The 16,831-nt window shown below is 47.2% G+C and overlaps 1 protein-coding gene across 3 annotated transcripts in view; it reads left to right on the top strand.

Annotated features, from left to right (window-relative positions):
- The first annotated feature begins 14,318 nt into the window (after positions 1–14,318).
- Positions 14,319–16,831, top strand: part of RUNX2 (RUNX family transcription factor 2) — a 135,793-nt gene continuing 133,280 nt past the window's right edge. For all 3 annotated transcript variants that reach the window (XM_066251654.1, XM_066251661.1, XM_066251670.1), the window contains exon 1: positions 14,319–14,734. In XM_066251654.1, the coding sequence (XP_066107751.1) occupies positions 14,357–14,734 (378 nt within the window). In that variant the 5' untranslated portion in view covers positions 14,319–14,356. The remainder of the gene's footprint in view (positions 14,735–16,831) is intronic.

The following is a 16,831-nucleotide window of genomic DNA, read 5'->3' on the forward strand; positions in this document are numbered from 1 at the left end:
GCCAAGTGACATGTATTCATTCATTCTTTAAGATATTCATGCAATTGAGCAGACTTTACAATTCTCAGGATGTATGTCAGCAACATACTAGAAATCAACATAACAGACCAACCTGATTGATTACTTGTAGTTTAACAAAAAAAGGATGTGAAATTCATATTTTAGCCAGAAGAAGATTTGCAGCATTCCAGGACTAGAATATCTTATTTTGAAAGATTAGATTTCAATGCTCTTTTTATTAATCCATTTCTGGAAAGGCAGTGATAGAGACATAAAATCAGAAAGGCTAATGAGCTTTAACTCTAAGAACTAGCAAACTTGAAAAAGATTTCAAAAGGTCACATGATTTATTCTCCTGCCTCTTGTCAGATCAGTGTTGAAACTGATCCAGGTCACTGGAAAAGTTTCCATTGAGAGAGTTTCTACAATTTTTCTTTGTAGTCTGATTAAGTAAACTGAGCTGACTTCAAAGAAAATTAATTCACTTAAATGGCACTTTTTGTTCATGTTCTTACCCCCCTGTTTCAAATGCTTTCCTCTCCAGCCATGCAACTCTGCAATGACTTAATAACTTGTTAAGCTCCATAAAATCTTACTTGTCCATAGAGGCCACTGCTACTTTCCTCCTGTAAACTAGTCTGTATAACATTTATCTGGCAACTAACTGTGAATTATCATTCCTATTATAAAGTTTACATGTATATGTTTTATTCAGTATTTCATGACTGTAAATATTGCCTCTCCATTTATACAATCACTATCATAGGGCAAGAACTGGAGCTTAAACTTTTTCTTTTTTTTAGCATAATACTTATATACAGTAAGCGCTGACAAATCTTTGTTCAATTTTCCGCAAGAGCTGGCTTGTAACGGTTTGCTAGAACCAATGGTGCATATCACTTTTCAACCCAGTGTTAGGTGACATCATGTTGGTAGCTTAGGTCAACTGTAACAGGAATATTTACACCATAAAAATTGGCAGATGCTAAAAATCAGTAGTCTGGGTTCACATCAGGCATTATCATTTGGTGAAATACTACTCTGCCTCTCAGTTTCATCTGAAAATGAGGATTTTTGTTGTTGTGGTTTAAGATCTTGTTTATTGATTTTACAGAGAAAGAAGAAGTTGGGTGGGTGGGGGGAGTGAGAGGCATCAACTCACAGTTACTTCACTTCAGTTGTTTGTAGGTTCCTTGTCGTGTGCTCCTTGATCAGGCAAGCCCAGGTCTCAGCATCCCAGGTCAAGGATCCATCCGCTGTACCACCACAGGCTAGGGTGAAAATGAGGATATTAAACTACCTACCTAAATTGCATAAAGTTTATTCATGTCAACCACTTAGAAAAAATTTTAAAACATAGTAAACATTCAATAACTAATAGATTATTTTTTGTTATACCATCCTTCTGTTTATATCATAAAGTCCCAGCTGCTCTATGAAGATTTCAAGAAAGTCCACAATGGGGCATGCTTCACTTATACAATATCTCCCACAACTGCTCTGCTGCGCAGAGGAGCACACATCCTCTGACGCCTCAGTGGATTCTTCTTCACCTACCCCTTCTATAATTCATCCTGACTGCGGGCTGGGAATCTTACACTCTAGATACTACAGTAGAAAGACCACTAACTGAGAGGCTGGTGCTAAAGTAGTAGCTAGCATGCTCTGGCATCCTGACTTCTCAGGTAGAAGTTGTGCCTCATTTTCCAAAACATCATGGAAGAATGTAAGACTCTTAGTATTGACCCTGGCTGGTTGGCTCAGTGGTAGAGCATCAGCCTGGCTTGTGGATATCTGAGGTTCAATTCCTGATCAGGAGAATGCCCATCTGCTTCTCTCCCCCTCCCCCTCCTGCTTCTCTCACTCTCTCTCTCTTTCTCTCTCTTCCCCTCCTGCAACCATGATCCTGAACCCTGAGGATAGCTCTCTGCCTCAGGTGCTAAGTAGAGCTCCATTGCTGAGCAATGGAGTAATGCCCCAGATGGGCAGAGCATTGCCTCCTAGTGGGCTTTCTGGGTGGATCCCAGTCAGGACACATGTAGGAGTCTGTCTTTCTGCCTCTTCTCCTCTCACTGAATAAAAGAAAAGACTCAGTATTATATTTAGTTATATTACAGGTTAAATTTCCTGGGCCAGAGGGGAATTCGACCAATATTTATAATACTGTTTTGTGGAAAAAAGTGTTCCCAACCCCTTACCCTCAAATCCATTTTTTGTTTGCTTGTTTGTTTTCTGTATATTTCTGAAGTTGTAAACGGGGAGAGGCAGTCAGACAGACTCCCGCATGCGCCCGAACGGGATCCACCCGGCACGCCCACCAGGGGGCGATGCTCCGCCCATCTGGGGCGTTGTGCTGTTTGCCACCAGAGCCACTCTAGCGCCTGAGGCAGAGGCCATGGAGCCATCCTCAGCGCCCGGGCCAATTTTGCTCCAATGGAGCCTCAGCTGCAAGAGGGGAAGAGGGAGACAGAGAGGAAGGAGAGAGGGAGGGGTGGAGAAGCAGATGAGCGCTTCTCCTGTGTGCCCTAGCTGAGAATCGAACCCGGGACTCCTGCACGCCAGGCTGATACTCTACCACTGAGCCAACCGGCCAGGGCCCCAAATCAGTTTGCAAACAAAATTTGTAAATTCAATTCTTCTGAACTGGTAATTGTTTATATTTAGAAACTGACTAGTAGATGGATTTTTCTTTAATAACTGGTTCACATAGGATTTAGCCAGAAACTTTTACTTTTCTAATATCTTGACTCCAGCAAGAGAATAATTAGTAGTATTTAAAGAAACTAAAATTAATGACATAGATTGTCTAAACCAATCTCCAGCCCAACCCAATACAAGAAAATATATTTGCTTTTAATTATAGACTTTGGTCTTCAAAATCATAGTTTTTTTAAAAATGGCTCTTAATAAATATTGAGTAGTATCAGAAAAAATATTTGTAAAATATTCTTGAGTGTAAAGAATAGCACTACAATAAATATTTCTATCCCTACCACCCTGAATATGAAATAAAACACTATTGATACCTATGAAACCCTGATCTGGTCTCTGATCCACTTCGGAAGTAACTACAAGCTTGAATTTGGGGTTTATAATTCCCTTGATTTTGTTTGTAATTTTGACAAATATTAGTTTCTCCAATATATTATTTAAAGTTGCATGTGATTAAATCTCATATAAATGGTTTTATACTTTCCTAATTCATTAGCAACTGGTTGTTTTCTTTCTGAACTTTTATTTGATCCATGAAATATATACAGAAAAGTGTGCACACTGTAAGTGTGCTACTTGATGCATTTCCACAAGTGAAATGTTCTGGTATGTTCTGGCATCCTGAATTCTCAGGTAGAAGTTTAACCTACACTGAGATAGAGAAACAGCTCTATCAGCTTCCTAGAAGCCCCCTGTCCGCCTCCTTGAAGTCTGGGATAACCATTCTCCTTACTTCTAACCTTACAGATTCATTTCACCTGGTCTTGGATTTTATGTAAAAAGAATCATACAATATGCTCACATATTATTTTTATGAGATTCATTCTTATTCTATTCATTCTCATTACTCATAGTGTTCCATTATGTTAATATCACACTATATATCCATTCATTCCTTTGTTGATGTTGGTTGGGGAGGTTCCTTTCCGGTTCTTTTGTGAAGTATTGCTGTGATCATTCTCCTATACGTCTTTATACTCAGGTGAGTTGTTTTAACTCAATATTAAGTTCTTGAGATTCATCCATGATATTGTGTGTACTGTGGCCCATTCCTTTTTGCTACTGATGATATTCCATGGCATAATATCCACAATATATTTATCCTTTTATTGTTGATATCTTTTTAGAGTACATACATACAGATTTCTGTTGGGAATAATTTCCCAACTGGAACTGCTATGGCTCCTTTCACACAACAGAGCTCTGAAACACAGTGGGTCCACACTTTCATTTATTAAAAATTTAATCTAATTTTTAAAATTGAGATGAGTTTCATACCACAAAATTGAGCCTTTAAAAGTGTACAGTTCAGTGGCTTTTTGTATATTCACAAACTTGTGCAATGATCACCACTATCTAATTCCAGAACATTTTCTTTTCTTTTTTTTTTTTCGTATTTTTCCGAAGCTGGAAACGGGGAGAGACAGTCAGACAGACTCCCGCATGCGCCCGACCGGGATCCACCCGGCACGCCCACCAGGGGCGAGGCTCTGCCCACCAGGGGGCGATGCTCTGCCCATCCTGGGTGTCGCCATGTTGCGACCAGAGCCACTCTAGCGCCTGAGGCAGAGGCCACAGAGCCATCCCTAGCGCCCGGGCCATCTTTGCTCCAATGGAGCCCTGGCTGCGGGAGGGGAAGAGAGAGACAGAGAGGAAAGCGCGGCGGAGGGGTGGAGAAGCAAATGGGCGCTTCTCCTGTGTGCCCTGGCCGGGAATCGAACCCGGGTCCTCTGCACGCTAGGCCGACGCTCTACCGCTGAGCCAACCGGCCAGGGCTAATTCCAGAACATTTTCATCACCCTTTAAAAACTCTCTACTTATTAACAGTCACTCCTCTTTACCAAGGACCACTGATATACTTTCTGTTGGTACAGAACCATACAATATGGATTTGTCTGGCTTCTTTCGTCTAGCATAAAGTTTTCAATGTTCATCCATGTTGCAGCATGTAATAGGTCTTCTTTCCTATTAATGACTAAGTTATTCCATTGAATGGATATACCACTTTTATCCATTCACCAATCCATAGAGATTTGAGTGTTTTTCACATTTTGGATGTTATAAACAATGCTGTTACGAATTTCTGTATACAGTTTTTTGTGTGTGAACATCTGTTTTCTTTTTTCTTGGGTGTAGTTGTTGTGTTTTATGGTAATACTCTATTTTTTTAATGAAACTACCAAACTGTTTTCCACAGTGGCTAAATCATTTTACATTCCCACTAGCAATGTTCCAATCTCTCCACACTTTCTCCAACACTTGTTATTGTCCATGTTTTTCATTATAGCCATCCAACTGGGTATGAAGAAGTATCTCATTGTGGTTTTGACTGGAGTTTCTCTAATGACTAATGATGTTGGGTATCTTTTTATGTGCCAATTGGCCATTTGAACTCTTGGTTTGTAGATATGTCTGTTAGGATCGTTTTCTTATTTTTAAATTGTGTTATTTGCCTTTGTTTGTTTGGTGATGTTGAGTTATAAGAGTTCTTTGTATATTTTGGATTTTAGATCCTTATCAACTATATGATTTACAAATGTTTGCTCCCATTTTGTGAGTTGGCTAATTTTCTTAATAGTTTTCTTGAAAGCACAGAAGTCTTAAATTTTGATTAAGTTCAGTTTATTTAGTTTTTCCTTGGCTGCTGTTTTCTAGTTATCATATCTGTAAAACCACTGCCTAAGAAACCACTAGGACCCAGTCACAAAGATTTATACCTATATTTTCTTCCAAGAGATTCCTAGTTTTAGCTTTTACATTTAGAACTTTGATCATTTTGAGTTACTTTTGTGTGAGGCAGGGACCTTACTTTATTATTTTGCATACTGAGTACCCGGTTTCAGGTTTACATCTATGCTGGGCACTTGTCTGTCTTCCCTTACCCTGCCACATATTTTAAACTATAATTCCGTGAGAGCCATACAATGACCTGTGTACCTTACGCATTATCCAATAAAAATTTGGTGTTGGGGACCCGGGTTCGATTCCCGGCCAGGGCACATAGGAGAAGCGCCCATTTGCTTCTCCACCCCCACCCCCTCCTTCCTCTCTGTCTCTCTCTTCCCCTCCCGCAGCCAAGGCTCCATTGGAGCAAAGATGGCCTGGGCGCTGGGGATGGCTCCTTGGCCTCTGCCCCAGGCGCTAGAGTGGCTCTGGTCACAATAGAGTGATGCCCCAGAGGGGCAGAGCATCGCCCCCTGGTGGGCAGAGCGTCGCCCCTGGTGGGCATGCCGGGTGAATCCTGGTCGGGCGCATGCGGGAGTCTGTCTGACTGTCTCTCCCCGTTTCCAGCTTCAGAAAAGAAAAAAAAAAAAAATTTGGTGTTGTCCCGGAGTACAGCTGTGATTGGCTCCAGCCACTCACAACCATGAACATGAGCAGTAGGAAATGAATGGATTGTAATACATGAGAATGTTTTATATTTTTAACGTTATTATTATTTTTATTAAAGATTTGTCTGCGAGCCAGATGCAGTCATCAAAAGAGCCACATCTGGCTCGTGAACCATAGGTTCCCGACCCCCATTTAGGGGGAACACAGCTTTAGCTCCTGATGATAGAGAAGTTGAACACATGGCACCTGCTGGATATCTATCTGCCCTCTAGGGTGCCGGGGAAAGTGTTTACAAGGAGGTGTCTCACCAGAGGCACATTGCTATGAAATAGCCAAGGGCGGGGTGGGTGTGTGGGGGCAAGCTGTGTGCTGCAGGAGCCTGGCACCAGGGAGCCCCCCACGCCCCTTGTTGCAGAGCTGCCCCTGGAGAGGCTGTATATGCTGGGCTGTAGAAACCTGTCGTTTGAGTGCAAGGGAAAGAGGAAGCAAAAGCCCTTTCCTCCTTCAACGTTTCTCCAATGCCCCCTACTGACAAGAGCTCAGTGCCAGCTGGAAAAGAGAAATATTTAAAGGGCCCAGATCCATTTTCACAGAGTAGGTAAATAAGATGAATTAGGATCCGAGAGGCAGTGAGTGGATAAACTGGCACATCTAGGGAAGAAAAAGGATCTGGAAGAAAAACACAGGAATGTGATTGAGGAACAAACAGATCCTGCCCAACAAAAAGATAATTCTTTTGAATTCAAAGAAGGAAAAAGAATCATTGCTTATAGACATTGCTCATGGCTAGATGGGAAGAAGAAAGGGCTTTCTCTGAGAAAACCTTAGTTCAGGAAAGTCCAGAGGGGGAAACCCTGGAGGAAGGGTTTCTGATTTTGAAACGCAGAGTAGAGAAGCGCTTAGGATGGTTTCTGGGGACTATATCCCCAAGGATTTTAACTAACAGGACCAAGCTGGAGTCTTGGTATTTTATTTTTTTCTCTTCTATTTTTCCTGTTTTTCTAGTCTGTAATTCCAATTTCTCATACTGCACAAATGCTGGTTTTTGTACTTTGTTGGACTGAAAGTATTATGATTTGTATTTCTTACCCTGAAGGCAGGGTGTGGACCAGGGCTGAATGGTCCAGACCACCATCCCATAGGCTAACATGCAGCTTTATTACTATTATTTTTATTATTATTATTATTATTTGTATTTTTCTGAAGTTGGAAACGGGGAGGCAGTCAGACTCCCACATGCGCCTGACCGGGATCCACCCCGCACGCCCACCAGGGGGCGATGCTCTGCCCATCAGGGGCATCGCTCTGTTGCAGCCAGAGCCATTCTAGCACCTGAAGCATAGGCCACAGAGCCATCCTCAGCGCCTGCGCCAACTTTGCTCCAATGGAACCTTGGCTGCAGGAGGGGAAGAGAGAGACAGAGAGGAAGGAGAAGGGGAGGGGTGGAGAAGCAGATGGGTGCCTCTCCTGTGTGCCCTAGCCAGGAATCGAACGTGGGACTCCTGCATGCCAGGCTGACGCTCTACCACTGAGCCAACCGGCCAGGGCCGCGTGCAACTTTAGAACTCTGAGCAGTGGGGTGAAAACTGGACAGCACCTTCCTTGGTGCCTGGAATGTAATATGGAAGCACATCCATAACAAATGGTTCCACTACCACAGGAAACCTATACTTTTAGCGTGTTCTTAAGTGTTTCATCAAACTATATTAACTTTTACATTTCATATTCCACTACCTCTCAAAGAAAACTGCTACCACTATAGGACAATTGCCAACATCAAAGTACCAAAAGGCTGATTTGGGAAAATTAGTTTTATTATTCTGACCCCTGGGTAATAAATTGGAGCCTTTTAAAAAATTACATTGTTCTCTGCAGGTAAACATGTCATTTAGTAAGTTGGTCTTTTAGTCAAACACAATATATGCTACTTCACTCAGTGCCATTCCTGAAGACCAATTTGACAGGTGCTCCACAAACATGGTTCTGAAACATCACATGTGGAGTGTCAGCCTTTTTATGACAATGCCTCACTCTCTTATAAAGGTTTGAAAATGGCCCAGGGGAATGCTAACTAGAACAACAAGGAAAGGTTTATAACGCTAAGCTCTCCAATACAAACATTTCATCTCTTGTTACAGCCATGCAAATTATTATAGGTCCATTGACAAAGGGAGAAGTTTACTGAGCTTAAAACAAATCAGACAGTATTGAACTGCATAAAAAATTGAAATGGAAAACATGTCAGAAAGCTTTGGTATCACTTAAGTTATTAAGCTAACTGTCTTAAAAGTATATATAGGACTTGTAAAAATATTGTATACCAGAAAATTCTTGGTAAGCTTGTTTATGTTTCTTGTGTAATCATCTGTAAAGCAGATGGAATAAACCTATTAAAAACCTTACCTGCTTTTTTCATGTTCAGACTACACGAAAGTTTTTTCAGCCTTTTCTCCTCATTGCAGTTAATGTGCTCCCACTGTGAGGGACAATGGAAACACTGATGTTCAGGGATGTAAAAGACAGCTGTTTCTAAGGAGTTCATGAAAAAGCACTAACTCCTCATTCTTTTCTGTTTGTTTCGGCATATCCAAAATTATAAAAATGGTGACAAATATTAGTCTAACTCATTAACATTTTATACAGAAAAGAATAGATTAAATTATGTATTTATCACTTTTAAGAACTGAAAATCTTCTTTTTTTTCTGAAAATCTTAAAAAAAAAAAAAAAAGCCTGCCCTGTGGTGGCGCAGTGGTTAAAGCATCGACCTGTAACCCTGAGGTCGCAGGTTCAAACCCCTGGACTTACCTGCTCAAGGCACGTACAGGAAGCAACTGCTATGAGTTGACACTTCCTGCTTCTCCCCTTCTCCCCCTTCTTTCCCTCTCTTCCTTTCTCTCTCTTTCCCTAAATATCAATAGATAAAATCTAAGAAAAAAGAACTAATCTGGACCTCATATACACTCTATCCCAATATCTTCTTTTAATATCTCCTCCTTTCTTTCTGCTGTCCCATTCTGCCAGGGTCCTCTAGCCCTCTCACTTTAGAGCAAGGATTGGCAAACTTCTTTTTTTTCATAAAAAAATAAACCACATATCAAATATTTTAAGCTTTACAAGTCATACAATCTTTGTTACAACTACACAATCATGCTGTGCTGGGTGAAGGCAGCTGTGTTCCAATAAAACTTTATTTGTGGACACTGAAATTTGAATTTTATATTATTTTCAAGTTCATGAATATTATTCTTTTAAAGATATTTCCCAAGTATTTAAAAACACAAAAAACATTGTTGACTTGTGGGTCACATAAAAATAGGCATCAGGCCACATTTGGCTACAGGTTGTATGTAATATGACAATTCCTTCAAGGGCCAGGTATTCTTTTTTTTTTCTTTTTTTTTTTCTGAAGCTGGAAACGGGGAGAGACGGTCAGACAGACTCCCGCATGCGCCCGACCGGGATCCACCCGGCACGCCCACCAGGGGCAACGTTCTGCCCACCAGGGGGCGATGCTCTGCCCCTCCGGGGCGTCGCTCTGCCACGACCAGAGCCACTCTAGCGCCTGGGGCAGAGGCCAAGGAGCCATCCCCAGCGCCTGGGCCATCTTTGCTCCAATGGAGCCTTGGCAGCAGAAGGGGAAGAGAGAGACAGAGAGGAAGGAGGGGGTGGGGGTGGAGAAGCAAATGGGCGCTTCTCCTACATGCCCTGGCCGGGAATCGAACCCTGGTGCCCCGCACGCCAGGCCGACGCTCTACCGCTGAGCCAACCGGCCAGGGCCGGGCTAGGTATTCTTAATCACTGTCTAAAGCAAAACTCTCTAAAGATAGTTCTGTTTATAAAGGTTTCCTATATGATACCTGAAAACAGGGAATCATCAATATGTCCATGATCTTCCATTCAACATCTGAAAGTCTATCTAGTTTATTAGCTGGTCCACTGAAAACGATTTAAAGATTTTACTGACTTTTTTTTTCACTTTTCATCAAGAAAAAGTATATGTAAAATAATGTATAGGAGTTCGAAGACAAAAACCCGAATGAAAGAAACATGGGTTTTGGTTCCAGTTTAGAGATTCGGTTCTTTGACTAGATAAATAACTTGGTCATTTCACATACCATTTTACTAAACAATTATATTAAGTGTTAAAGAACAGGAAGGGGGAAATTATGCTCGTATTTTCTAGAGTCGCCACATTTACAGAAAAAAAGAAGTATGTTCTTTTTTTATACCATAACATATAACAGAAAAGATAAATATTTCTGAAGAGGAATCTAGTGGTTGATTTGTTCCAAATACTTTGGGGTGAAGAAAATCTAAACCTGAGTGAGATCATGCAAACTATAGCACAAAATACACAGATGTAAAGTTTCAAGGTTTTCCTATGTGCCTACCAGGAGAGGTTTGGTTTAGGGGTCTGTAAAAATGTTTTCTTCCTTAAGTATAATGCTCTGAGCCAAGACATCATCAGTTCCAGGCTCAGTCAGTTCCTGTCGGAAGTGTGAATGTTCGGCAAGAGGATATTCTGAAAGGAGACTGCAGATCTGCTGTGCCAGATACCTGAAATGTTGTTAGGGTATTTGGTGGAAAATTTCATTTCCACATTATAAATAACTGTAGGATATTTTAAGAGATCCAAGACTAGTAACTTCCAAGAGCTGCTTATATTAGTTCCACTGAAATGTGAAATAGAGGGAGGGCCCAAGCAAAATTTAAAGCTGAATTACCAGATATGATTAATTAAAATAAATAATTCACCATTGATTAAATTGCCCTGAAAATTTTTCCCCAGTCAAGGTACTCAACCACTGAGGCCTGCATATTTTGCTCTCCACGAAGTAAAACAAAGAAAGGACAAAACAGATTGAGAAAGAGAGAGGTTAAGTCTCCAAGATGATTACTGAATTCGAAGTGCCCATCTCGTTCAATAAAGCCTCGTCTGGTTGCCCGTGTGTGAAATATTGACTATTGCTTAGCGTCTTCAAATTTACTGGGCGTTCCGTGATCTGTGGACTTCCTGAGATAAGGACAACCAGATAAGGTGGCAGATTACGTACTATGGTAGCTACTGTATTTCCATCTCCCTTTGACTACAGAAATAATCCACTTCGTGTAACTTCTCCCCTCTTTGCCGCCACCACACCTTTAAAAAGAAAACAGAACAAGTCAGAGATCTTTGTTCGACAGTGGTACAGCGTGCCCAAAATAAAGCGTCCCAGCTGAAAGGCAAAATAATAATAATAATGAAAATGCTTATGTGCGAGTTGTGTATGTGTATTCAGGCGTGTCAGTGTGTAGATGTCCGAAAGTGAGTGTCTGGGGTCTTATTAGAAGGTGTATGGTAGGGGAGTAATGCGTGCAGCCTCACCTTTATTGTTGCTTTGAGGGGTAAGCCTGGTTTCCCTTCCCAGATCCGCTGCCCGCGGGCCGGGGAAGCCTGTGCCCTGGTGAGCGCAGGCGGCGCCGTGGTGCCCGGGGTTAGAGCTCTCCCCTGTGACGGAAAAGATAATTAAAAGTAGCACGCGCAGGAGACCGCTAAATTTCTTGTGGCGCATCAGGTTCGTCTGGATAAGTGGGTTCTCACACCCCTGCAGGAGGCGGGCAAGGAGTAGGTTTTGGGGCGGGGGTATCACAGTGGCTGGTGCAGAATGCTTCTCGAAGTCAAGAGGGTGGCAGGCGGCCGTGGGAAGGCCAAGGAAGCTGGAGGGATCCGGCACGAAGGCTCGCGTCTGTGGGGGTATTTTGGGGAAAGGCGGGAACGTGGAGAAAAAAAGTGGGAAAGGGAAAGACGGACGAGGTAGGCGTGGAGATGTGAGTGGAGAATGTAAAAATAAATCCCCAAAGAGGAGGACAGAGCAGTGTCCCCTGAACCCCATCGTCACCCCCTCCAGGGTGCATGCTCAGCCACCACTCGGGTGGCTGATAGCCCCTCTATCGCGGGCGCATCTTTTTGTAGAGGGCAATCCTGATGTCCAAGTCATCCACAGCCCTCCAAGTTCATCTTGCGCTTGGAAGGGGCTCCAGAATCCGTGACTGGCACCGGGTCCCCACACTCTCGAGGCTCTTTCTGGCCCCTCAGAGGCGCGAACCCCAGCGTCCGCTCTGCGAGCCGCTGCAGTGCTTTAACTGGACGGAGGGTCGCGGCAGGTCGCCACGAGGGTCAGAGAGGCGTTTGCGCCGGACCATAAAAACACCGATGAATGGGAGGTCAATTGTTTTAAATAAGTCGGGAGAATATGAGCGATAACGCAGCTATCTTCCTTCCTTAATACTCCGAGATGGAGGCATTCTCATTTTTAATTCAATTATAAAACCCCTTAATACTGTGTCAGCTACACTCTTGAGGATCGCTGAAACTGACAACTGATGATTCTTTTTAGAAACACGTAGTCAAGCTTTGGAAGGTTTCAGTAGTTTGACAGTGGAGGGGAACGAGCCCCGTGCCCCTCTTAGGGGTGCCATAGCCTCAAGCGGATTTCCCGGCTTCTGCGGGCGCCGCACATTGTTTTATTTGTTTTGAAGGCTCAGAGTTTGAGGCTGGTTGGAGACAACCACGTGCTTCTGACTCTCATCAGCGTAATGATCGCCTCAGCCAGAGTCGTGTCTATATAAACCACAAAAACCTAATCATTAGAAATCCCAGCCTCCAAAAACCACATTTTAGGTAAAACTGCTGCTTTTCCCCCCCGCGCTTCTCCATCCTCTCGACCACAACTTTTTGGGGGATCCAAAGTCGCTTTTTAAACCCACAGTGGGAAATAAATACATAAATAAATAGCCATCGAAGTATTTTGAATATTTTATTTTGTATTTTTTTACTTCCCCCCCCCCCAGGAATGTGGGAAAGAAAGTTAAGACATTAGATTTAGTTTTAGATGCAAAATAGACTTAATAACAGATTGAAATTGATGGAAAACTGCTGGGCGTGTCTCTCCAGCAAGCGTTTTGCAACTTATTTTAATCACCAAGAAGACAGTTTTCCAGTCCTTAAAAAAAAACTTATGCTTGTTCTCTAGGAACAACAAGTTTGAATATGTAAGGAAAAAACTGTCCAGCCACCCCACTTGAGTTTCTAAAAACTATTTTGATGCATGCCCCCCCTCATTTTTTGTGTCGCTTAAGACAAAAAAACACCCAAACCCTGCAAAATCTTTTTTTCCCCCGGGAGCCACTCCGGCAGAGGTGTGGGGGGGGGGTAGGGTGGGGGAAGGGTGAAGAGTGCTGAGAAGTCAGCACAGACACTCAAGAATTTTCCTTCCTCCTCTCCTGAAGTTACAACGAAAAATATCGACAGTCAGATCAGCCGGCGGCTCTCTGGCGTCTCAGCTTCAACCTCGTCCGACCAAGAGGGGGTTCCTTGCCCTGGGGGGGAGGCGGGGAGAAGCAAGAGGACGCGACCAGAAGAGATTCCCCCTAGACCGGGGCCGCCTCCCGGCTTCGGAAGTTGCGCGCGGCGTCCACCCGGCTCCTTCTCGCGGCCGGCGGGCGGCGGCAGCGGCTACGATTCGAATGCTCAAGATCGGTTGCCCGGAGATCCGCCGTCCGAGACTTACCTCCTGGCACCCCGAAGCGCGAGGGTCAGGGGAGCTCTGCAAGTAGCAGGAGGGAGTGGATGCAAGGAGGTGGCGGTGAGAGGGCGAGAAGAGAAGGGAGAGGAAGGAGCGGAGCCGGGGAGCCAGGCTGGCAGCCGCCGCGGGAGGAATCTGAGCGTGCAGCCGCCGCGGGGGGAGAGGCGGCCGCGCGGAGGAGGCGGTGGCAGCAGCCTGAGCCGGCCGGCGGCGGCGCGAACGCCTGCAGCTGGGGAGCTGCGCGCGGTGCAGTGCGGCGGCGGCGGGCAGCGCGCGGCTATGCCGGCCCCGGGGCTGAACTGAACCCACCAGGCTCCACCGCTGGACTCGAACTGGGAGGGGGCGCCAGCGCACCCGGGACGCGGTGCCCCAAGGGACAACACTCTAAGCTGCAAATTGAAGCGGCCCCCACCCTGCCCCGAGTCTCCCAGGGACAAACACATCCCCGCACCCGTTCGCAGCTGCCACCCAGGGTGTTCCAAAGACTCCAGCAAAGATCTGCGCCTCCCGGGTCTCCCCACGCGCCAACCCGACTTCCCCGCATCGACACCGCTGGCCCCCGTCCTATTCGGCCCGGCAGTCGTCTTCATCGAACTTGATTTCTCACCTCCTCAACCCCATCACCTCCATCCCCTTTCCCTCGTCTCGCCTCCACTCCCCACCCCCCCAATTTCCTCCTCCTCGCCCCTCATTTCCACCCTCCTCCCCCTCCCCCGGCCACTTCGCTAACTTGTGGCTGTTGTGATGCGTATTCCCGTAGATCCGAGCACCAGCCGGCGCTTCAGCCCCCCCTCCAGCAGCCTGCAGCCCGGCAAGATGAGCGACGTGAGCCCGGTGGTGGCTGCGCAGCAGCAACAGCAGCAGCAACAGCAGCAGCAGCAACAGCAGCAGCAGCAGCAGCAACAGCAGCAGCAGGAGGCGGCGGCGGCAGCGGCGGCGGCGGCGGCGGCGGCAGCAGCGGCCGCCGTGCCCCGGTTGCGGCCGCCGCACGACAACCGCACCATGGTGGAGATCATAGCCGACCACCCGGCCGAGCTCGTCCGCACCGACAGCCCTAACTTCTTGTGCTCCGTGCTGCCCTCGCACTGGCGTTGCAACAAGACCCTGCCCGTGGCCTTCAAGGTAAAAAGCTGCGGCCGCCCCCCGCCCCCGGCCGGGCGCCGCGGGACCTGCCCGCGAGCGTCTCCTTGACCGCGGGGGCCAGAGTCCGGACGGCGTCCAAGGCCTCCTACCTCGGAGGCTCTGACCCGAGGGACCCCCAGGTGGCCCTCTTCTTTCCGATTTCCTGGCGGGCTTGGGCGCAGTGACCCCGCGCAGACCCTCCCCTCTCCCACCTGTGCCCGCAGACACCACCGCAGTCCTTGTCCCTTTCATCTGTTCATCACCCCTCAAGCCTCGGGGCCCTAGTTCTAACCCACTCCTCGGAGCCGTCTCCCCTCCCCCAGGAGCCTCCAGGTGCCCACTCTTTGCGTCGCCGCCACCCTATTCTCTAGGGGTGAAGATCCCCGGCATTTTCACCCCCGGACTCCCGCGTCCTGCCCCCGAGGCATCCCTGCGGGCCCCGCACCGCGGGCTGCCCGCGCTGCCCGCCCCGGGATTCCTTGCGCTCCTACCCACTCCTCTTCCCGCGGAGCGCCCCTCCGCTCGTCCCGGAGCCCCCAGCTCTGACCCGCTGGAGCCTCCGCGGCCCCGGCCCATCCCGGGCTCGGGCACGGGTGTTCGTGGGGTGACGGCGCTGGGATCGCACCCGGGGCGGGGCTCCAGCTGCGGCGCGTGGGCCGCATTAGCCGTGCCCGGGAGGGTCTCAGGCAAACCGCGGGACTCGGGGAGCGAGTGAGGGGGAGACAGGCCGGGGGTAGTAGCTCGGCTCGCAGATCGCGCCAGTTCCCGTTACCGGGAGGAAGGCGGGGCCGCCGGGGTCGCGGCGCGCCTGGAGGCGGGGGAGCCGGGAATCGCCGGCGCTGGACCCTGAGTGCGGGAGGCGCGGGCCAGCTGAGGGGGCGGGGGCTCGGGCTACCTCTTCCCGCCGGGAGTGAGCTCTCCGCCTCGCCTAGCCTGGCGGGGGCTTGGGAACCCTGTGCCATGTCTTCGGTTCGCTCGCCTTGAAATCTGAGGTGAATTTTTGTGGATTTGTCTTATTATTACTTCTATAGGACTTAGACCCCAAAGGTCCCTTGTGTTTCTGTAAGGTCGCGGGAGCCCCAGGCTGGGGCCTGGGTGCGGAGGGAGTGACCCGGGGTTTGGCAGCGCCCTCCGCGGCCTCCTGCGCCCCGCCGGCCCGTTACTTAGAGGGCGGGTGTCCGCCGCGGGAGTCGGGGCAGTGGCTCGGCAGGTTGAGGGTGTAGGGTCCTTGGCGTCGGGCAGCCCGATGGTGTCCATCGTGAGACTCGGATTGGCCTGGCAGCCCTCGCCAGGGGGAGACGCGGGGCCCCCGGGGCTGAGCTAGGTTGAAGGGAAGCCGGTTCCCGGGCAGTCCTCACTCGCGGGACCAGACGCCGGGATGGAGGGGGCGGTGGCCAGACGGGGAGAAGAGACTCAGAAAGCCGCTTCCGGCCCTGTCTGGCCTGAGACCCCTGGGTTCTGGGATCCGTGGGGAGCAGGCTAGCAAGGCCCTGGGGTAAGGGGTAAAGAGGGAGGAATCGTGCCAAGTTCTCCACCGTGGACCCTGGGGCCACACTCCCGCAGGCCGCCGGCAGTTTCCAGGGGCTGAGCCCCCATCTCCCCGCCCCACCCCCCGCATCAATTCAGATTCCATGTGTGGGTGGGGTGGAAAGAAAGAGGAGTCCAGGTCAAGTTAGAGCTGGTTATCTCGCTGGGTCTTATATCAGAACAAATCAGAATGAATTGTTATGGGAAGGGGATGTTGCGTTCTGAGGCAAGTTTCATTTTTGCACTTGGCTCAAGAATTTTTTTTTTTAACCGTCCCATTTCTCCTTTTATAAACTACCCATTTTGTAAGTTTAATTCTTGAAACATGAAAAACTCAGAATATTGCAGAAATTAAAGTTTCTGTACAGGAGATATCTCCAAAGGCCCAGAGTTTTCTACTAGCCCTGTGTGAGGGTGGGCATTTATTTCCACCCCCTAAAAATCCCAAACACAAACAAAAAACCCATATGAAAACAGCAAACACAAATAATATATTTTGTTTATACAATGCCACAAGTCAGGATATGTGAAAAATTAAGAAGTGTCTACATTAGAGATAGCATTTAGATG

The sequence above is a fragment of the Saccopteryx bilineata genome, chromosome 1 (assembly GCF_036850765.1).
Source record: "Saccopteryx bilineata isolate mSacBil1 chromosome 1, mSacBil1_pri_phased_curated, whole genome shotgun sequence".
Lineage (NCBI taxonomy): Eukaryota > Metazoa > Chordata > Mammalia > Chiroptera > Emballonuridae > Saccopteryx > Saccopteryx bilineata.